This window comes from Scleropages formosus, chromosome 8, assembly GCF_900964775.1.
Source record: "Scleropages formosus chromosome 8, fSclFor1.1, whole genome shotgun sequence".
Lineage (NCBI taxonomy): Eukaryota > Metazoa > Chordata > Actinopteri > Osteoglossiformes > Osteoglossidae > Scleropages > Scleropages formosus.
In genome coordinates this window covers 11,424,773-11,448,213 of record NC_041813.1, presented here as the reverse complement: position 1 = coordinate 11,448,213, position 23,441 = coordinate 11,424,773, and the positions used below count along the sequence as shown (strand labels likewise).

The 23,441-nt window shown below is 42.3% G+C and overlaps 1 protein-coding gene across 2 annotated transcripts; it reads left to right on the top strand.

The window, feature by feature from the left end:
• Nucleotides 1-755: 755 nt before the first annotated feature.
• Nucleotides 756-22,690, top strand: LOC108918054 (AP-1 complex-associated regulatory protein-like). 2 transcript variants are annotated; one of them, XM_018724961.2, is made up of 9 exons: nt 756-1,052; nt 5,685-5,733; nt 5,908-5,934; nt 6,074-6,099; nt 6,778-6,874; nt 8,705-8,754; nt 8,957-9,030; nt 10,506-10,628; nt 21,244-22,690. In XM_018724961.2, the coding sequence occupies exons 1-9, from the start codon at nt 979-981 to the stop codon at nt 21,504-21,506; spliced, it is 783 nt and encodes a 260-aa protein (XP_018580477.2). In that variant the 5' UTR covers nt 756-978; the 3' UTR covers nt 21,507-22,690. The 2 variants fall into 2 exon arrangements, with proteins under 2 accessions (XP_018580477.2, XP_018580479.2); XM_018724963.2 differs by lacking the exon at nt 21,244-22,690 and adding an exon at nt 20,549-21,232.
• The last annotated feature ends 751 nt before the right edge of the window (nt 22,691-23,441 follow it).

The window sequence follows — 23,441 nt, the reverse complement described above, 5'->3', positions numbered from 1 at the left end:
AGTCAAATTTGACACAATGTCAACTAGCATTTTTTTTTCCTGATTGCAGTAAGACTTCATGACATCCATCCACAGTCACAGTGGGCTTGTGAACACATAACATTAATAACCACATTTGTTGCATTTTTTAAAAACGTGAAACACATTAGCCTAGGTAAGGTTATGAGTTTACAATTGCTAGTTTAAAAACAATTCAATTGTTGGACAGGAAACAAAATAGAATACTGTCTTGAAACATAAAATTAGGCGTTAGTAAAAAAATCAGTTTCAACACACTAGGCAGTGTTTTAGTATTATTATACAGTACTAGACTTCTTTAAACCTTTAAAAGTTCAAATACAGAAGAACAAAAATATATTCCCAACACAAACGGAACAAACAGAACTATAGTATTTCCATTTTTGATATGGGCATGCCATCATGACATCGCCGTGAAAAAAACGAGACATAACTTACTTTTCATAATTGCGAGTAAATGAAAATTCAAATAGTATTCTTCATCTCTCTTCCTATCTATATCACAGAAACGAAGGAATAAATCTTTAAATAATGAAAGTAGTTATACAGATGACCATTATTCGCTCTGGAAACACCCGCATAGATTCATTTAGTAGATGTACTACACGGGACTGTGCAGCATTTTACTCACACAAATCGTTGCAGACAAAGGGATTCTGGCACCTCCGACTTTCTGTAGCGGCTGCGCCGTCACATGTCATATACCCGGAAGTGTTAGGAAAACCGAACAATGAAATACCCCCTGCCGGTCGTATGTGAGCTTCCTTTTATCCACGACTGCTCTGGCATTACTTATATAAAGTACAGAAGACCGGCATGTACGCGACTTCTCTGTATTGATGAGATGTGAGGAGCGCGGCGGTTGCCGATAGCAGCGCTGCTGCGACTGCTGGATGAGCACTACTGGCACTGGTTCTCGTGTCTAGCGGTTTCGCGAATTTCTCACTTCAGAATCATGCCATGGGGGCTTGCTGGACTCAGTGCTGTGGGCTCATCCGAAGAGAGGCAAGCAGGATCGGCCGCCCAGCAGGGGCGTAAGTATGCTGTCGATTTCGACAACACACAGCTGCCTAATATTAGAGCTAAAGTTTAAAGTGAGCTATTTGTATTTGTACCAAAGCAGCTATTATTGTTCATGACACTGCGGTGTGTAGGATACTACGCGGATTTGGCGTGGCGGGGGGGGAACGATTCATAGTAGAAATTCACTTGTACCTCACAAGGACCGGACGGACGTCTGTTCGTAATTCGGAATTGTTCGTAAATCCACCTACTATGTCACAATCAATAAAACCTAATGGTGCTTAATCCCTCGATTTTTTTTTTCTTTTTTTTCCCCCTTCAAAAAACAAAAAAAAAGGGTTTGTTTCTACTGAAACAGTGGAAAAGTGAAATGAGTAAAAAATTAAAATGTCCCTGTAACACTTGATTCCATTTTTATCAGCAGCTTATTACAGTGTGGATGGGACACTAGATTCTGTTAGGTCTGCAATTTCAACAGCTAGTCACTAATTATAACTAAGTGTATCGGCACATTGTGCCAAGGATGGAGCTCATAACGCTGTGTTGTGTAGTCAGAATCAGAATCAGAACGAGCTTTATTGCCAAGTATGTTCGCACATACAAGGAATTTGTCTTGGTGACAGGAACTACCACAGTCATAGTCATAGATTACTCGGGTGTGGTTGAGAAGAACTTCACTTTAAACATAATTTCTAGTGTAATTTAAACACTTAGTTCAACCATAAATACAGAGGTCTAGCTGGGTAAAGGAAACTCATCTGAAAAAAAAATCTTTTATTATAAAAACCACAAATAATTGTGAAACCTATTTCAAACATTTTTGTGGGGAGAATCAGGCACTTCGGCCTGTGGTAACATTTCCATTGAATGTCATAAATCAAATGGACTGAAACAATGCCACCTTTTCTAAAGACATCTTGTGATCTTCAAAACTCAAACACACATTGAAATGTATACCATACTGGCACCTCACCTTGTGAACACAACTGGGACGAGGAGCCTGTTCATAAATTGATATCGTTGTAACTCCTAAGTCACTTTTACTGGTAAGTGATACTAGCCGGTTGTAGCACAAGTTTTTTTTTTATTAATTTCTAACAACATTTAAAATTAATGAATATGTTTGTGTGTGTATATATACACTGTGCCTTGCAAAATTATTCAAGTCCCTTGAAAATTAGTACTAACTGAATTTCAAAAGATGCATACAAAGTCAGTATTTTAACTGGGATCTATTTCATGCTAACAATCCTTTTCAAAAGCCAAAATGCGTTATTTCTCCTCAGATATTGAGAATAAAATTTAAAACTGAAATCTGCTCCTTGCATAAATATTCAAACTCCTGTGCTATAAAAAAAAAACCTTAAAGTGACAAATAGTTCTCAAACAAGACACATTTGCCTCTTATTTGGACATAATTGAATAAATAGTTTCTACCAGTGAACAATTAAATTAAAGGGCTTTTTATATCCATTTTCTGGATATAATTTTTTATATCCATTTTATATCCATTTTTTATATCCATTTTCTGGATATAAAAATCACTCTCTGTAGGGGTCTTTAGCCAGGCTGTGAAGCCCACTACAGGAATGATGTGTGATGTACAGGAAAGAGCATACTACAGAAGAGATAAAGTGATCCAACTGCATAAGCCAAGAAAAGGACACAAAAAACATCAAAGTGCTTTGATGTCCCAGTCAAGATCCCAAAACAGTCGCTGTGTAAAGAAGGCCATCTATCAAAACTTAGTGCCAAAGCAAGATGTAAACTGGTAAATGAAGCAGCAAAGACACCTTCCATCACTTTGAAGAAACTACAGAAGTCACTTGCTGAAATTGGGATACATGTGCAAGAGTCCACAAAGACCTTTCAATAACACTTGCCTGTTTGGGAGGGTGGCAAACAGGAAACCATTATTCCAGAACATCCATAAAAAGGTATGCATAGAGTTCGTCACAATGCATGAGAGGGACCCAGCTTGGATATGGGAAAATGTGTTGTGAAGTTTGAGGGGTGGGACCACAATGCAGTAGGGACTAGGAATCTTAAGATTGGTTGAAGAATGGATGAAACTAAATACAGGGATATGCTGGGAGAGAATCTGTTCCAGTCAGCTTAGAAACTGTTTGGGAGAAGGTTCACCTTCCAGTAAGGCAACGATCCCAAGCACAATGCTAAGGCAACACTGGAGTGGCTCAAAAACTAAAAAGTGAATATCTTGCAATAGCCTAGTCAGAGTTCTGATCTCAACCCCATTAACAATCTGTGGCAGTTCTTGAAAATTGCAGTCCAGAAGTGCCATCCAACCAACCTGAAAGATCTGCACAAAAATCACTCCTGAGCATGTACAAAGCTAGTTCAGACTTACCTCAAAAGACTGAAGGCTGTTATTGCAGCAAACTCAAACAATCAAACAAACCTTAGCCAACCAGCTTTCCCATCCATCCTGCTGTCCAATGTCTGCTCCCTGGACAACAAATTGGACTACATCCAACTCCAGCAGATTGCACAGTGTGAGTTTAGAGACTGCTGCATCTTTGTTTTCATGGAGACATGGCTCAGCAGCAGGAGTTCTGGGCACCCCCATTCAGCTAGATGGAATCACCTTGTTTCAAGCCAACAGAAATGCAGCTCTGTGCGGTAAGGCTCGCGGTGGGGGTTTGTGTGTTTACATCAATACGAAATGGTGCAAGAACTCAGTGCTAGTTTCTAGTTACTGCTCCTCGCAGGTGGAATTTGTGATTGTTAGATGCAGATCATTTTATTTATCATGGTAATTCACCACTGTTCTTATAGTTGGAATGTATAGTCCCCTCAGCGCTAATGCTAAGGACATGATTGATTGGAAAACTGAGCCTTCTAGGCCTGAATACCTCACTCTGCAACTGGATCCTAGACTTTCTGACTGAGAGACCTCAGTCAGTCCGGATCGGGAGCGGCATCTCCAACACCAGCACACTGAGCACTGGGTCCCCCCAGGGCTGTGTGCTCAGTCCACTGCTATAAACTCTGCTGACTCACGACTTTAGCAATGCACAGCTTCGAACCACATCGTCAAGTTTGCCAATGACAAAACCATGGTGGGTGGGTCTCATCAGCAAGAACGATAACGAGTCAGCATACAGAGAGGAGATACAGTGGCTAACATACTGGTGCAGAGCCAACAACCTGTCCCTGAACGTGAACAAAACAAAATAGATGGTTATTGACTTCAGGAGAGCATGGAGCAACCGCGCTCCGCTGAACATTGACAGCTCCTTGGTGGTCATCATCAAGAGCACCAAATTCTTTGGTGTTCACCTAGTGGAGAACCTCACCTGGTCCCTCAATACCAGCCCCATAGCCAAGAAAGCCCAGCAGCATCTCTACTTTCTGTGAAGGTTGAAAAAGGCCCATCTCCCACCCCCATATTCACCACATTCTACGGAGGGACTATCAAGAGCATCCTGAGCTGCTGCATCACTTCCTGCTATGGTAATTGCACCGTTTCAGATCACGAGACCCTGCAGCGGATAGTGAGGACAGCTGAGAAGATCAAGGTCTCTCTTCCCTCCACCACACACATTTACACCACACACTGCATCTGTAAAGCCACCAGCACTGTGGATGACCCCATTCATCCCTCACACAAACTCTTCAGCCTTCTGCCAAAAGATACTGAAGATTTGGGCCCTCACAGCCAGACTATGTAACAGTTTCTTCCCCCAAGCCGTCAGAATCCTTAATAGTCAGGGACTGGACTGACACTGGAACTTGCGTGCTGGTCGTTGCTAACTGTCCATTATTGTGGCTGTTGTCCTGTTTCAGTAATTGTGTAATGTCTAATGCTGTTTGCACAAGTCTTGCACATGTGCACTTTATGTAGTCTTGTCTAGGTAACTCTGTGTTTTATGTAGCATCATGGTCCTGGAGGATTGTAGTTTCATTTCACTGTATACTGTACCAGCCATATATGGTTGAAATGACAAAAAAGCCTCTCTTAAAAAGGGGACTATATTAAATATTAATTTGTGGCAGCTGAATACTTATAAAAGCAACATTTTTTCATTTTTTAAAATCTTTTCACAAATTATTTATTTTGCCTTTGAAAATAAACTTAGTATACCTAGGTTTACAATATAAATACTTATTGGAAGAATATGTGTTTATTTTTTGAAATCTGAAAAATGGTGCCAACTTTCAATTTGCTTGAATACGTTTGCGTTTGTGACCTCCACAACCTCCTCTTCAGTCCTGATTGCTGAAAAAACATCTCTAAAAATTTTGTAAAAAAAAAAAAAAAAAAAAATTTACATTTTACCATTTTTGTTAGGTTTGAGCTACATCAAAGTTAGAATCAATTTTAAATGACTGGAAATGAAATAAAAAAAAAAAAACCTTATTGACTGCCATTTGGTGACAGTAGATGTACATGTGACTAATCTACATATTGTGTATGTATGTACATATACTCATATGAACATGTATACACACTAGTTTGAGGTCTGGGGGTGCTCATATTTAAATATGTTTTTAATCATATTAAGATAGTAATGATAGACGATAGAACTGTTATGTGTTTTTGACTTTCTAATAGCACAAATCCAGCTTTGAGCAGAAATCTTTGAGTACACTGAACTCTGATTTTCCTTCATATTGCCCAGGTCCATGTACTTCAGGAGCAGCACCACAGGGGAGCATTACACCATAGAGGTACCACTACTATCTTTTAGTGCTAGGAGTCACACTTATCATTTCTTGATAGAGAACATGGCCTTTCTCTGTGCTTGATCAGTTTTGTTTCTGATGTTTTTGATAAATGTTTTTCACATAGATGGTAAATGTATACTGTTTTTTTTTTTTTCTTTTTTTTTTTTTCATTTACAGTTTGAAAACCTTGTTGAGAGCGATGAGGTGGGTGGTTGCAAATACAGTTCTGCAGAACTATAGTATTTTGCATAAAGACAAGAGTCTGAAGAGAGTGTGACAGTTTGATGTTTGTGTTCTGTGGTTCACACTGTTTGTGTGTGGTGGGTCTCTCTCCATTATATAGGCGGAGAGCCCTGGAAGCACTCACAGGTATGTGCCCGTGACTCAGACAGATAGTAGGTTCACAGATATAGCGAAAACTTGGATTTGTAATCCGTAAGCATTGGACTCTAGGATATAATTGATTTCTTAATTAAATCTCTGCTTTCTTTTTCATTCAAGAAAACTGACAGTCTTGTGCATGCCACACAGGAAGAAAGTAGAATATATAATATGGGTAACCTCTTGACCTTTTTGGGAGCATGTCGAGACAATGACTTTTTGAATGGATGAAAATATATAAAAACTCCTTGTTCATTTGTCTTGGAGGGTCGGTATTTCATTTTTTTCAAGAAACCAGTGAAAGCAGAAAAGAAGGTCCTGTCATTGTGGTATTGATGCCCTGAAAGATTTTAATTTTACTCATCTGTTTCATATGAGCACACAATTTCCCACATGCATTAAGCTTTCCTCATAACTTTATCACATATGTCCCTGTGGATCCCATCTGTTTTCGCAGTGCTGATGTGACTACACAGTAATTTTCTGAACATGATCAGTATTGTGCTTTTTCACGAGGCCTGTGGTTCCTTGTGTGTTTTGCAGTGATGTTTTGCATAAGTTTCAAGCACATAAACGCTAAGGTCCTAAAGCCAGGCCCAAGGTTCTGATGGTGTGGCCTGTGGAAACTGAATACTCATGGACGGATCTGTTCTTGCCGACACCTAGAGTGATCAGCGAGGTGGAAATGGCTCCTGCGAGGGAACATCACTATGCTGCCGTCTGTGACAAGCAGCTGGTGACTGATGGGAGGATAAAGGTCGAGGTAAAAAGTGTGCTTCGATAGACAAATGCACTGACATGTTGATATGATTATATTGCAATCATATACACTTAAATGGGGAAAAAACTGATTTTGTATATGTACATTATCTTTTACATATATTTGTTTAGTAAGTGTGTGTCTATATATAATATATATATTATATATAGACACACACACACACACACATACAAACATACATGCATACACAATATATGTGCATATATTTGTGTATGTAAAGTAAATATGTATATATGTGGTGGCACAGAGGGTACTTCTTTATTAGATTGAGAATAAAAAGCCAAGAACCGTTACACCAAAATGTTGTGTGTGTGTGTGTGTGTGTGTGTGTGTGTGTGTGTGTGTGTGTGTGTGTGTGTGTGTGTAGTGCCTTGCATAAACATTTAACCCTCCACACATTAATATTTGGTTAAATCAAGCTGGTAAGTAGTCATGTGTGTAAATCATTTATTCTTTTGGTAAGTTTATTTTAAGATTTAGATTTTATAAGTTTGTTTTAGTATTTTATAGAAGAATCACCATTCCTGTATGGTTCACATTCTTTCAAACAGCACTGTGTGCGCGCATGTGTGTGTGTGTGTGTATGTATATGTATGCACAGACGCAATACGGGGGTTTGAATCTGGCTCTTTTCAGTGTTTCCTCCTTTAGCCCTTTCTGAGGGTTTCCTGCCACAATCCAAAGACGTGCACATTGATTTTCTAGGTCTTTTCCAGGACATTTGAGGCTCCACTACCACCTGCTATGCCATCATTAAACCCACATCTACATTTACATTCAAGTTTACATTTACATTCATTCATTCAGCAAACACTCTCCAAAGCGATGTACATCTCAGCAAAAATACAAATTTGTACATTACATCTGTATGACCTATATCTTCTTTCTGCACTGTAAATGTATAATAGTATTTTAAATGTTTGTCATACTTTCATTAAAAATAAACTACAAATGTGATCATCAAGATTATTTTCCATTTGTATTTTTTTTTAATTGAAACTTTTTCACTGTAGGTTTGCTACCACACTCCTCTGTTTTGTCTTTTTTTTTTTTTTTTTTTCTTCTCCTCCCACCTCCATTCTTTTCTGACTGCCTCTTGTTGTTTTTATACAGTTAGTGGCTAAAGGGGAGCAGTTAAGGATACGACAGGAGGCTAAGCTTACAGCCCAGCTCTAGGCTGCCAGGGCAGCTGCAGCATGCTGAGGTGCGGGGGCTCAGGGCTCTCATGTCCCCTGAGTCCCCCCCATTTCCCACCCCTGAGTAAGTCATATGACAGTGTGTACCCCCAGAGGCCCTGGTAACACCATGCTCCTGCATCATGAATAAGAATGGGTACCCTGCCGCTCCAGGAAACTGAGACACTTTTGTCAATGTATAGGGTCCTGCCCACTCCACAACCGGGAGTTCAGAGTCCCTTAGCATTACGGTCAAACAGACATAGTGTGTCTTTGTCCATCCGTCATGAACATAGGCTTCTTGACTGGTTGCTTTTGTTGTTTAGCCTTGTGTGCTGCCAGCTCTGGCGCGCACACACGACTATCTAGGTGCAATATAACCCTCACTGGGTTTTATACTTGATTTACCTTATCATTTTATGTTTATTTACGTTTCCTTGCTTTTATTTTCTGCTCTGGAGACTATTTCCTTGTTTAATTTCCAGTTTTTCAGTTATTTTTAATTTTTGACATGACAAACCATTTATACTTGAATAAGTCACTAATGGCAGTTTGAGAGCGCTTACAGAAGTCTGTTACCATGAGATGGTAAAGCTGCATAAAGAACTCTGCTGAGAGAATGTTTTGTTTGACACAGCACATGAGAGTCAAAACAGGGGGAGGAAGCCTTGGAGACGGTCAGAAAATGTAAGTTTATTGTGTTGTACATTTTAAAATCCTACCACATTATGTGTCAGTAAACTCTGAAGGTCTGTGTTGGTTTAGTCTAGTAAGTGATTATATTATTATTATTACAGCTGTTTTTTAATTTGCTTAGCAAAAGCTTTTATGTAAAGCTTCTTAGGTATCTTATTTTAAACAAAGTTGATGGAAATGTGTTATTCCTCAGACTGCCAAGTGGGTATGACTGTGAGAGATACCTGCAGAATTCCAGGGCCACATCGGAACCATTCCGGAGCAGCAGTAAGTTCCCCAATTTTTTGGTGGGAGAAACCAGCATAGGGTCTAGAGCTAATTCTCACTTGTTAAGCCACAGCTGGCTGGAGGCAGCTTGGAGTTGTTTCCCAGGAGAAAGCACTAGTTTCTGTGGTTGGTTTTTAAAACACTGCATTCTGTGTTAAAAGCTAACTAGTACAAGTCTGTAGACAAGTTTTGTAGTGGAATAATTGAACCTACTGTATGGCCATAATGTACTTCTGGACTATAGTTATTTTTTATTACAATTTATGGGCATTTAAACTTGTATATAGTGCTCGTTATTTCTGTGAAGTACCTTTTTGGAGGTGTTCTGTTCCTTAACTGCAGTAGTATCTGCTGTCTCTCTGATTGTATTGCTTCACACCTTGCTCACACAGCATGTGGACAGCAAAGAAACTGCTTTTGAGGTATTCCATTCTAGCTTGAATATATAGCTGTAAATCAAATTTGTGTATCTGCACTTGAGCAGATTAATGTCAGGAAGGATTATTGCATAACTGCTACACAATTTGGATTCATAGTTTGTTCCGTGAATGTAGGGGTGACAAAGTGCAATGCAAGACATTGTTCAATTCAATTCAATTTATTTTTATAGAACGCTCTTCTCACGCAGTGACATAGAGCACTTTAACACAGGCATAAGGCAAGAAAAACAAATACATCAGAAAAGAAACAAAGAAGACAGTTGACTACTGACTATCATAATATAGTACTTTTATAGAGCTGCTATAAGTATGCCTACTGGCAATGGAGGAAAGGAACAAAAACTTCTAACTGAAAACCGAGGGAGGAGAAAACCTCTCGGGGTTCAAGGGCCAGTGGTTGCCCACCCCTCCTGGGCATTCTAGATTAAGTATCAATTCTAAGCCAGTTAACAAGTAATAATGACATTTATATTACTACCAGCTCCTTACTGGTAGTAATATAGCAGTATAGTACTAATGTCTTGTGACACAAGATGGTATTAAAAAAGTTGGAAGAAAAAGGTTATATCAAAGTAAAAAATAAAGATTTAATGTTTGTATGACAAAGATTAAATAACTGATGTTTGGGCATGTCATCATAAACCTAATGACCATACAATTCTTACACATCATGTGAATACCAATGTTCAGAAACAGAAATTTAAATTTTATGTACAAACCATCCGGCAGGTGTTTCTGAAAAAACCAACACTGCATTATGATGAGTTCACTGAACTTATTATCATAATTTTATTTAGTATTATTAAGGAACACAAATGAGATGACCGCATATGAAGAAACATGTCAGGCAGTAACACGTATTAAAAGTAATGAAAGTACAGGAATTAAACTGTTTTGTCTGTGCACCTGTTTACTCATTCCAGTGACAAGAAGTCACACTGAAGCTGCTCAAGCAGTTTGATGTGGGTTCTTTGGTGCCGATAAGTCAGCTACTGTTGTCGTAAAAAAGACACACTCCACTGTCTCCTCCCCAAGGACTTTACTCAGAGGCAAATGTGGCTACGCCCAACACAGAGAGCAGCTACGACTTCACAAGCAAAACGCGCTCAACTGATGGTGACGGCACCTCACTAGACCTCGAGTGGGAGGACGAAGAGGGTGAGACTTCTAAAGGCCTGCTTTCGCATCACATTACAGAGCATAGTGTGGGGCTTGTGTAGGAAAGCACCTTATTCTCATTTAAAATTTATAACTCCCTTACAGGGGAATAATGAACTTACTACAATGTGTAACAGCGCTGATCAGTGGTAGCAGTAACAGTCAGATACCGATCCTCATTATACCTGCAGTACATGCTACACATAATGATATTAAAATAGTGTAGTGGTTAGCTGTACCCTTCAGATCCCAAGTTTGTTGGCGTGAATCTTACCACTAATGTATCCTTAAGCAAGACACTTACCCTAAATTGCTTCAGTAAAATTATCCAGCTCTATAAATGGGTAAATCAGTGTATGTCACTGGGGGGGAAAAGCATCAACTAAATGAATAAATGTAAATGTGAAAATGTAACATATTTAAGGAAAGAGAGTGGTGCAAAGTAGTGCTATATAATTAAGGTCTTTTAGGAAACTTTGATCCTAAGTTAAAACAAACCAGTAAATTCATAAGCCCACTGAGGTTACCCATTTTCCTGCAAATACCATGTCTCCAGCATTGCTGATTTTGTGTGTTTTATTGTGAAATATTCCCATTAAACTAAAGATCTTCCAGACACTGATCATATCTAATACTTGCCAATTTACAGGTTGCTGACAAACACTGTACACCTGGCACCGAATAGCCCCACAAAGCCAAACCAAATCTATGGTCTGCTCATTGCTTGCTACCTGCTTGTACCTTCACAGGGGGTTAAAAATATGAAGCCCATCATTTTTCAGTACTTCCTTCTTCATGTGTTACTTAGGTAGGCACCTGTTAGAATATTTGCACTAGGAAAACAACAGTATCGAAAAAACTTGCTGTGCTTCAGTAATTACGTGTTTGTATCTAAGACTTGTCTGTCGTTAAAGCACTTTTGTCTTCACTCGACTTTGCAGAAAAACGTCGGCTGAATGCATACATGTTTCATACTTTTTTGACACCATCTTAAAAATAGGGTGTGTGTATGTGTGTGTTAAAAATAGGGCCAAGTCACATGCCTTCTGATTTGCATGCCATTGTTGGGACAGTATGTAAAATGCAAATAACAGGAAGCAGTGATTTGTAAATGTTCTTTTACCAGTATTTACATTTATTCATTTAGCAGACGCTTTTCTCCAAAGTGACGTACATCTCAGCGAAAATACAATTTGTGCATTACGTTAAGAGAAAAACATGGCTGCAGACGTGATTCTTAAGTAAACCCAGTTTACTTTCCACTTGATTCACTTTTTTTTTTTTTTAAATATAATAAGGTACACAAACAATCACATACAGTGCAAGAGTAGTGGCTGTGTAAAGGCTTATCTGGGGGTTCTCATGAAGTTAAAGTGCATGAACATTTATACCGTACATGAGCTGGAGAGATCTTGGGCAAAATGGTTCCGGAAAAGGTGAGTTTTCAGACCCTTCTTGAATGTAGACAGTTTCTGCAGTTCTGAGTGAGAGGGGAAGGTCATTCCACCACAACAGAGCCAGAACCGAGAACCTCCATGCTTTACCTTTTGTGCGCAGGACCACCAAGCAAGCAGAAGTAGACAAGCAAAGGGGTCTTGCTGGGGTGTAGCGGTTGATCAAGTCCTGTAAATAGCTGGGAGTAGTTCTATTGATGCATTTGTAGACAATTACTAGGGTCTTGAATTTGATTCAGGCAGTTATAGGAAGCCAGTGGAGAGAAATGAGTACAGGAGATATGTGGGGATGCTTTGGCAAATCAAACACAACTTGTGCAGCAGCATGCTGTATCAGCTGCACAGGTTTGATGGCTGTAGCAGGAAGGCCACACAGGAGAGAGTTGCAGTAGTCCAGACAGGAAGTCACCATGGCCTGGACAAGTAGTTGGGCAGAGTCAATTGTGAGGTAGGGACGGATCCTACGAATATTATGCAAAATGTATCTGCAGGACCGGGTTGTGGCTTGTGTGCTGAGAGAAAGACAGACTTGTCAATTATTACTTCCAGATTCTTAGCCGAGGAGGTAGGCAAAATGAGTGAGTCATCCAGTTTGATCGAAAGATCGTGACAGGAGGACAGGCCAGCTGGGAGGTGAAGAATCTCTGTTTGAGAAGTTGAGTTGGAGGTGGTGATCAGACATCCATGAGGAGATGTCCAATAGGCAGGCAGTGATGCGTGCAAAAATGTCTGACGCACCAGGTGGAAAGGAGAGGAAGAGTTGGGTATCATCAGCATAGCAGTGGTATTTAAATCCATGGGAGGCTATGACTGGGCCGAGGGAGGAGTTGTAGATCACGAAGAGAAGAGGACCCAATACCGAGCCCTGCGGCATACCAGTTGAGAGTGGCAGAGGAGAAGAACGAGAGCTCCGCCAGACCGCTTGATAGGATCTGTCAGATAGGTAGGACTCAAACCATCTTAGTGCCTCTTCTTTGATTCCAAGCTGACTAAGAGAGGAGAGTAGAATCCGGTGGTTGATGGTGTCAAATGCTGCAGACAGATCGAGGAGGATGAGGATCAAGGAGAGGGAGGCAGCTCTAGCGACTTGGAGAGCATCAGACACCACCAGAAGGGTCGTCTCAGTGGAGTGACCAACTTTGAAACCAGACTGATATGCATCGAGGAGATGGTTCCGGGTGAGGAAATCAGACAGTTGATCACAGGCCACCCGCTCTAGAGTTGTAGACAGGAAGGAGAGGAGGGTCTGTAGTTTTGGCCCAAATTGGGATCTGGGGAGGGTTTCTTTAACAGAGGTGAAATGAGAGCAGTTTTGAAGGCAGCTGGGAAACAGCCAGAGGAGATCGAGGAGTGGATGATCTTAGAGATGAAGGTGGAGAGTTGCAGGGAAATGTTCTGTAGGAGTGACGATGGGATCGGACCAAGCAGCAGGTGGTGGCTTAGTGCAATATCAGGATGTCAGAGATTTCAGATTCGGAGAGCGGCCTGAATTTGGAGAAGATGGCTTTGCAGGGAGGTCCAGCACGAACCGGGTAAGGTGATGCTGATAACTTGTCAGTGATTGCTTTGACTTTGTCTCTGGGAAAATAAAGCAAAGTCATCAGCAAAGAGAGAAGAGGTAGGAGGAGGTGGTGGAGGACACAGAAGAGATGAGAAGGTGGTTTTTTTAAATGCAGACTGTATTTTGTTGTGGTAGAAGGAGGTTTTAGCTGAAGAGACATCAGAGTTAAACGTAGCTAAGAGTGACTGGTAGGTGTCCAGGTCCGAGCGAGTCTTTGATTTACGCCATCTTTGCTCTGCAGCCCAGAGTTTGGTCCTGTTAGCTTGTAATGTCTCTGTCAGCCATGGGGTGGCACTGGGGCATGCTGGTTTAGAAGACAGTGGATGGAGAGAGTCAATGGTGGAAGATACGGCAGAGAGGAAAATGTTAGCGGCATTGTTTGTTGATAGAGCCAAAAATCGTGCAGCAGAGGAGAGAGCGGATAGCGTAGCAGAGGCAAAGCAGGAGGGTGAGAGAGATTTTAAGTTGCGGCGGAAGGTGACAACGGGTGCAGAAAGAGGCGAGGAATTAGTGGTGAGGCAGGGTTGAAAGTAAATAAAGAAGTGGTCAGAGACATGCAAGAGTGACAGAGAGGACGGGACAGGCACAGTTGCGAGAAAATGCAAGGTCAAGACAATTGCCTGCTTTGTGAGTAGCAGGGGATTGGGACAGGGAGAGATCGAAGGACTGTAGGAGCAACAGGCCACTTGCATGTCGGTGACATTCATGCAGGTTGAAGTCACCCAGGAGAATCAATGGAGCATTGTCCCTGACAGAGCTCAACAAGATGTCAAGGTCATCCAAGAAGCAGTTGAGAGGGCCAGGAGAGCAATAAAGAACAACCATAACAAGAGTGATTGGGTCAGTGATAGAGACAGAATGCCATTCAAAGGAGGACAGATCATGCAGGTGAAGAGGAAGAATAGAGTATTCCCACCAGGGAGAGATGAGCAGGCCTGTGCCTCCACCCCTACCAGTTGTCTGTCTACCCACGCAGCTACACGACAGGAATGTGCGTCAGGGAAAAAGCAGTAGCAACATGACTACACTTATCTGAAACACCTTGAACTGCAGCAACGGACCTCCAGTGCATTTTACTGAAAACAGTACAAAGACTAAATATATATATATTATATAAAATGTTAACTAACTGTTAAGAGGAAGGGACCATTAAATGTTAATGATTCCTTTCTGGATTGGGGCCTTGTTGTGGTGGAAGGGCTTGAGTGATCTAGGGATCTCCAGAGCTATATCGTCGGTAGGGTCTCCCATGGCAACTAGGTCTGGAGTGAAGATCCAGACTAACGTGATCTGAAAAACCCCTATAGCAAATGGGAACAAGAGAATGTTTACCCTGCCCAGAATAAGGTCGCTGGGACCTACCCTTGGAGCTAGGCCTGAGGGTAGTGTTCCTAGAAGAGCGCCTGGTGGCTGTGCAGCCCTCGTAACCTAGCTAGGGTCAGCCCAAAAAAGCAATGTGGAGGGGGGGGGCTGTGTGTGCCCACCACCTGCAAGATCCAGCATGGTTGTCGGATGCAATGTTTTTCTGGCGGCAGGAGGGGGCAGGGTGGCATGTGGCATCGCAGCCACTTGCGGCAGAAACTGGCTCTTGGCACATAGAATGTAACCTCACTGGGGGGGAGGAGCCGGAACTGGTGCTGGAGATTGAGAAATACCAATTAGATATAGTTGGGCTCACCTCCACTCACAGTGTTAGCTCTGGAACCAAACTCCTCGATAGAGGGGGTGATCTCTCTCCTACTCAGGAGTTGCACAGGGTAAGAGCCGCCGGATAACCACGATCCGCCTCAGGGACCACCGCCAGAGCCATCGTCCATCGACCCTCCGGAAAATCCATTCCTTGACGATGAGCCATCAGTCAATGAAGTGAAGAGTGTGATAAGATCATTGAAGAATGGAAAAGCTCCTGGAATGGACTAAGTTACTGCTGAAATGATCAAAGCTGGAGGAGACGTCCTAACGCAACGGCTCCACGTTCTCCTGATAAGCATCTGGCGCTCGGAACGCGTCCCATCAGCGTGGAAGAAAGCCATCATCATGCCAATCCTGAAGAAAGGAGATAGCCGGGAATGCAAGAACTACCGCGGCATCAGCCTCCTTTCGATCATCGGCACGGTATTCATGAAGATCATACAATCAAGGCTGCAAAAACATCGTGAACAGACCAGTCGAGAAGAGCAAGCAGGATTCAGACCACAACGGGGCTGCACCGATCAAGTATTCGCTATTCTTCAAATGACGGAGAGGATCAGGTGTGGAAAGGGAACCATTATCGTCTTCATCGACCTTAAATCCGCATTTGACTGTGTTCACTGGCCTGCCCCGTGGAAGGTTCTGGAGAATGAGCACGTACCACTGAAGATCATCCAACTTCTCCAAGCATCATACAATGGCTCAACCAGCAGCGTGCGGGTCCGAAACTAACTATCCGAGGAATTCCTATTCAGACTGGAGTCCGCCAGGGAGATGTTGCTTCTCCCCTGCTTTTCAATATCGTGATTGATGCCATTATGAGGAAGGCATTCGAGGGCAGATGCGGCGTTCAATATGACATAAACAACTTCCTGACCGACTTGATGTTTGCGGACGACAGTGCCATATTCGCCGACACAGATGCAAAGGCCACCGACATTGTGTGCCAAATCGCCCGCATCACCCAATCCTACGGTCTAAGACCAAAGTTATGACCACTGATGGATCACAAGCCAATGTCTACCTCGATGGAATCCAAATCAAGCAGGTCCAAGAATTCAAATACCTAGGATCGCTGGTGCAGGAGAAGAAAGTGGCATCCACCACCGAAGTCCACAGCAGGATTGGCCAGGCAACAGCAGCGTTCGCCTCGCTCAAATAGTGCCTATGGAAGAAGGCTAACATCTCCACCAAGACCAAAATTCGTCTCTTCCGAACACTGATCCTTCCAGTCCTCCTATATGGATCGGAAACATGGACTCTGCTCAAATCAGACATCAACAAGCTCGAAGTCTTCCAAATACGATGCCTGAGACAGATCCTGGGTGTCTCTCTTCGTGATCGCCATTGTAACGAGATAATTCGGAAAAGTGCGACAATCAACCCTCAATCGAAGAGCAAATCCAAACACGCAGACTATGATGGTTTGGCCACGTATGCAGAATGAACACCAATCGGCTGCCATACAAGCTCCTCTGGCGAGAGCGACCTGTCCACTGGAGGGTTCAACGAGCAGCGCCAAAGAAAACATGGCTTAAACATGTTGAAGAAGATCTAAAGAATCAGCGACTGACCATCAATGAGGCTAGAATTATCGCCACCGATCGCCAGAAGTGGAAGCGTATCGTGAATGACATATGGAATCCAGCAGCAATACAGCAGCGTATTGGTTGAGAGGGCCACCTGCCCCCCAAATCGCCAGCTAAGGACCGAAGAAGAAGAGGCGCCGGGCGGGTGTGGGGATGCTTGCAAGCATCCGGCTGGCTGCCATAGAGTTGGAGTTTGTCCTGGTAGGCGAGAGGGTCGCCTCAGTACGACTTTAGGTTACAGAGAGGAACACTTTGACTGTTGTGTGTGCTTATGCACCAACAGCAGTTCAGAGTATTCAACTTTCTTGGACAGAGTGGGTGGGGTTCTAGACAGGGCACCACCTACAGACTGCATAGTCCTGCTGGGGGACTTCAACGCTCACACTGGCAATGACTGGGAAATCTAGAGTGGGATGATTGGGGAAGCTGTTTTTCCCAATCTAAACCTGAATGGTGAAATGTCATTGGACTTCTGTGCTAGCCATGGTTTGTCCATAACAAACACGATGTTCGAACACAAGGATGCTCATAAGTGTACTTGATACCAGTGCTCCTCGGGCCAAAGGTGTATGATCAACTTTGTAGTTGTTTCATCTGACTTGAGACTACATGTTCTGGACACTCAGGTGAAGAGAGGTGCTGAGCTGTCAACTGATCACCATCTGGTGGTGAGCTGGATCAGATGGCGAGAAAAACAGACCCGGAAGACCCAAGCATATAGCCAAGGTGTGCTGGGATGGCGAATGTCAGAGGACCCTGTATGGAATGATTTTAACTCCTACTTCCATGAGAACTTCTCCCATGTCCTGAAAGAGGTAGGGGATAGGGAGACTGAATGGACCCTGTTCAAAACCTCCACTGTGGAAGCAGGCAGGCACAGCTGTAGCCAAAAGCTCATTGGTGCCAGTCAGAGTGGCAACCCAAGAACCCCCTGGTGGACACCAGTGGTGAGGGAAGCAGTCAACCTGAAGAAGGAGGCCTTTAGGGCCTGGGTGGCTCTGGGGGACTCCTGACTCAGCAGATAGTTACCAGCATGTGAAAAAGGTGGCAGTGGCTGAGGTTGTAGAAGCAAAAACCAGAACATAAGAGGAATTTGGAGAGGCTATTGAAAATGACTTTTGGTTGGCCTCAGAGATGTTCTGGAGAACCATCCGGTGGCTGAGGAGACGATGGAGGAGCTTTGCTCAAGCTGTGCTCAGCAAAGGTGAGAGACTCTAACCTCAAATGAGTACATTTTTGGGAGGTGGAAGGAGCACTTTGAGGAATTCCTAAACCCGAGAGATATACCTCTGTAAGAAAGGAAGCGGGAGACGAGAGGTGCAGTGCTCGTCGGTGAGGGGTTTTATTTAGTGCGGGGAGAAAGGAGGTGGGAAAGGGGGACCAGGGAACGGGTAGGATGGGGCTTCGTGTGGGTCAGGGGAGCAGGAAGCCTCGGGTCAATCCGGACGCCGGCATCATCTTCGAGTTCGGGTGTGTCTCTGCCTCTCGGGATTTTTTCTTGGACAGGATATCAAGTCGTAGACAAGGTTGGGGGGAGTTCTATGTGGAAGTTGAAAGATGATGGCTCTGCTTTTTGTGGATGATTTTGTCCTTTTGGCACTGTCACATGGATGCCTCCAACACGCACTGGAACGGTTCGTAGCCGTGTGTGAAGCGGTTGGTATGAAGATCAGCACCTTCAAGTCTGAGTCCATGGTTCTCTCACGGATAAGGATGGCATGTCCCCTTCAGGTAAGGGGAGAGAGTTTGCCCCAGGTAGAGGAGTTTCAGTATCTTGGGGTCTTATTCACGAGTGTATACTCATGCAGTAATGTCCTCGCTGTACTGGACTTTAGTGGTAAAGGGGGAGCTCAGGCATAAGGCAAAGCTCTCTATTTACTGGTTGGTCTATGCCCTGACCTTCACCTATAGTCATGAACTCTGGGTAATAACCAAAAAATAAGATTGTGGATTCAAGCGGCTGAAGTGACTTTTCTCCGCCGGGTGGTGGGACTCACTCTCCATGACAGTTGAGGAGTTTGGAGTAGAGCCACTACTCCTCCACATTGAGAGGAGCCAGTTGGGGTCGTTTGGGCATCTGGTAAGGATGCCCCCTGGATGCCTCCCTTTGGAGGTATACCAGACACGGCCTACTGGGACGAATCATTTGGGAACTGAAGACACTAATTGTTATAATGTTGAAAGTAGATTCCCCCCCCCCCCCCCATTCTTGCTTGGTTTTGGACTTCAGATACAGAATATCTGCTTCTTTAATGCAAGCATAGCAAGCTGATCAGTTGAACAAAATATTGCATGCCAATCTAATTTTTATGTATCTTTAGGAATTGTATAAGCATTTCATCTGCACAGTATTGCAGTGGTTTTAATTCTTTAATGCTCCTAATACATTTTACAGTACCTGTATACGAAAACCCCTAAGTAATGGGGAGAAGGCAGTGTAATTAATATAAGGCAGCACTGAGCTAGACTAACAGCCTTTGATATGGCCTTCCAGTCCTTTGGCTGGAAACAACAGAAAACTTAACAAAAACCATTTTTTTATGAATTGGAAAGTTTATATTTACTTTTATGACTTTGTGGTCAGTGGACCGCTAGGACAGAAGGTTTGGTTGGATTTACTGAGGTTTATTGTGCTATTTGCAAATACGAGAAGTTCTCTAACTGCAGTCATACCCTGAGATATGACCATTTGGGTTACAAGAATTTCACTTTATAAGGAATTTAATCTAACATCCTTTTGGTTATGAGGGATTTCTTTGCATTTACAAGGGTAAGGGTTTCATTTCTCCTGATGGCTGAAAGGCATAAGACCAGTGCCACCATGTGCTCCTCACAGTTTACTTCATGTTGATGAGAGAGAAAATTGATAAAGCAGATGTTTTGTCTTTTATGTGATGGAATCATGTTGTGCATGATGTGCGACTACTGTTATCTAGTCAAGGGTGCTGCCCCTTGGACCCTTCTTCTCTTCCTATTTCTCTGCTACCTGCAAGTTATATTGTATAAGCTGTTTCAGCACTCACCCTTTGTACTCATTAAGATATACATTTATCAGTGTTGCTGTATTTTGGTAGTTTTAAGTAGAATTGAGTATGTCCCTTCCCTTATAGTGTAACAGATATATAGGTGAGATGCATTGTTTGACGAGTTTCTCTTTGCAGAAGCTTCCCAGTATGCTGTTTGTATAGATACTTGGAAGAAAAAAGACTGATCTGTCAGACTGTGTCCATTCACACCAAATTCCACGACACTGCATTAAATTCTCAACCCCCATTAACTCTTGTTTGCTAATCTCACCTGTTAGAATCATAGTAATCGCAGCCCTGTTTGCACTGTCAAACAGGGCCACGTCATGAATTCCTTTTCATTGACTTATTGTCTTTACTATTCTCTTTTTTTTCATGAAAGGTTGACACATGAACACTGAGTATCATTTATGTATATGTTTTGTTTGAATGTTTAAGTGTATGGTAGGTAACCATTACGAAAGGGCTCACTGAGCACAGGTATTACAGAATAATTAATGAAGGGAAACTGCCTTGTATTGTGTTATAAGTAATGTTAACTATTGAAGTCACTGTGTCTGTTTTAATTGAATTAGATTTTTTTTTTTTTCCAATAAAGGTATGTTAATTTTGGGACTCAAGAACAAAGAAAAATGTTTACCAGTGAAACAAATGGTAATTATGTTTTTGAGTTATAAGAATGCGTGTTACAGGGTTTTTTCAGGAACTTATTACCTTTTGTAAGGCAGGGGAAGACTATAGAGGTTTATAAGTGATGCAAAGTCCTAGACAGTCAGCATCACTAGAATCAAATTGTCATCAGTAATTCTGAGCAGTAAAAATAAATAGGCACCAGTACTTGCAAAAAAAGTCTCAAGGTCCAGCAGTGCAAGAAGTCTCCTTAGTATTAATCAAATACTTGGGCTGAGGCCTGAAATCATAGGTCCCCTAGGCATGTCCCTGATTGATCCCATTCAAGTAATAACATTTTTCTTTTTAAACATTACAGCATACAGAGAACCATTATTTTTTCAAGTCATTGTTAATGCATAGATGGAGTTACTATTTGTAGTGTATTCAAAGTGGCTTTGTCATTTCAACCATATACAGCTGGTACAGTCTACAGTGAAACAAAGCAACATTCCTCTAGGACCATGGTGCTTATTGACTAAGCACTAGTTTGCTTAGTATAATGGACACACACAGAGCCTGCTTCACATGAAACTACATGTACATATATGTGCCACTCTGGCAGGTTAAGAGTGTTGGTAAAGGCTGAGGCTGACTGTCTACCCTCTGGGGAGTCCTCTGCAGGCATGACCCGTGTGGTGCTGGTTCGGGAGCGCTCACACACTGAGGAGGACATTCTGCAGGCTGCGCTGCGCTCATCGCGTGCCCCGATGGGCAGTGGGACTGCCTCTGACGAGTCCAATGCCCTGGAATGGGAGAACGACTTTGCTAGCCTTCATGCCGAAGTCACGGGTGGCTCTGAGTATTACGGCTTCATTAACCCACTCCTAGACATGCCCCCGTGGGATCCCGCTGATGACTCTGGCTCTGATAAGCAGGACAGATAGTCTCAAGCAGGAAGAAGACCGGACACCTGCGTAAACCTGAAATAACATGTCAAAATTTGCAGTTGTTGTGATAACTGTGTGCAGATATTGTTTGCACTGGCATATTTATTAGTAGTGTGATTATCTGTAGAATGTGTGTGTATTCTCTAAGTGGTATTCACTGGTACCAACCCTACTACTATTGGTACATTATGGATATGGCAATTCAAAACTTTTTTTTTTGGCCTGTATTTTTATGTTTACTACATGTCGAATCAAAACCTGAAGCTTCAACACTGTTCTATCCTTTTGTATTTTTTGTTTCATATTGCCCTATTTATTTAATTTAGCCTTAAGGAGTCTCAACCTATATATACACATTGGTGAGGAAAACTATGTGAACCCTTTGGAATTAGTTGGTTTTCTGTATTAATTGGTCATAAAATGTCATCTCACCTTAATCAAAGTCACAAGTAGAGACAAACACACTATCCTTAAGCTACCAAGACACAAACAATTATCTTTCATGGCTTTATTGAACACATCCCATTAAACAGGCACAGTGCTGTGGAAAAAGTAAGTGAATACTTAGATTTAGTAGATAATTGATCCTCCTTTGGCAGCAATAACCTCAACCAAGCTTTTCCAGTAGCTGCAGATTAGACCTGCACAACATTCAGGAGGAATTTTGGACCACTCTTCCTTACAGAACTGCTTCAGTTCAGCCATCTTCTTAGGATGTCTGGTGTGACCAGCTCTATTGAGGTTGTGCTACAGCATCTCTATGGCATTAAGGCAGATTTTCTTTTTTTGAAGCCATTCTCTAGTGAATTTACTTCGATCTTTAGGATCATTGTCCTGCTGCATCACCCAGCTTCTACTGAGCTTCAGTTGTCGTACAGCCACCCTGATATCCTGTAGGATATGTTGATAAACTTGGGAATTCATTTTTCCCCTCAATGATGGCAAGTGGTCCAGGCAGCAAAGCAGCCTCAAATCATGATGCTCCCTCCATCATACTTAACCGTTGGGATAGTGTTTTCATGTTGGTATGCAGTGCCCTTTTTTTACGCCATACATAGTGCTGCTCGTTCTTCCCAAAAAAACTCAGCCTTAGTTTCATCAAGCCACAAAACATTTTCCCAGTAGTGTTGTGGAGTGTCAAGGCAGTATTTGGCAAACATCAGGTGTGCAGCAATGGTTTTTTTGTAAAGCCAGCAGCTTTCTTCATGGTGTCATGCCATGGACACCATGCCTGTTCAATGTTTTCCATATAGTAGACTCATGAAAAGAGATGTTCAGTTCCAATGATTTCTTCAAGTCTTTAGCTGTCACTCTAGGGTTCTTTTTTTTCCTCATTGAGAATTGTGCGGTGTGCCTTTTGAGTCATCTTGGCTGGACGGCCACTTTTAGGGAGAGTAGCCACAGTACTAAATCATCTCCATTTATAGACAGTTTGTCTAACAGTGGACAGATGAATATCTAAGCTCTTTGAGAACTTCGTAACCCTCTCCATCTTCATGCAATGCAACAATCCTTGACCGCAGGTCTTCTGAGAGCTCTTTTTTGTGAGGCATGGTTCACATCAACAGATGCTTTTAGTGAATAGCGAGCTCAAACTGTTTGAGTGCTTTTTATAAGTCAAGTAGTTCTAAACCACACCTCCAATCTCGTTTCAGTAATTGGAGACCAAGTTTGCCAATTTCCAGCTTTATTTAGCTTTTGCTGAAGTCATTAGCCTAAGGGTTTCACATACTTTTTCCAACCTATACTGAGAATATTTGAATGATATCTTCAATATTTATGAGAACAATACAATAATTTGTGTGTTATTAGTTAAAATAGATTGTTTGTTGATTACTGTAACTTAGATGAACATCAAACTAGATTTTAAGACAACTTTTTATTCATGAATGCGGTAATGTTCAAAGGGTTCACATACTTTATCTTTCCACT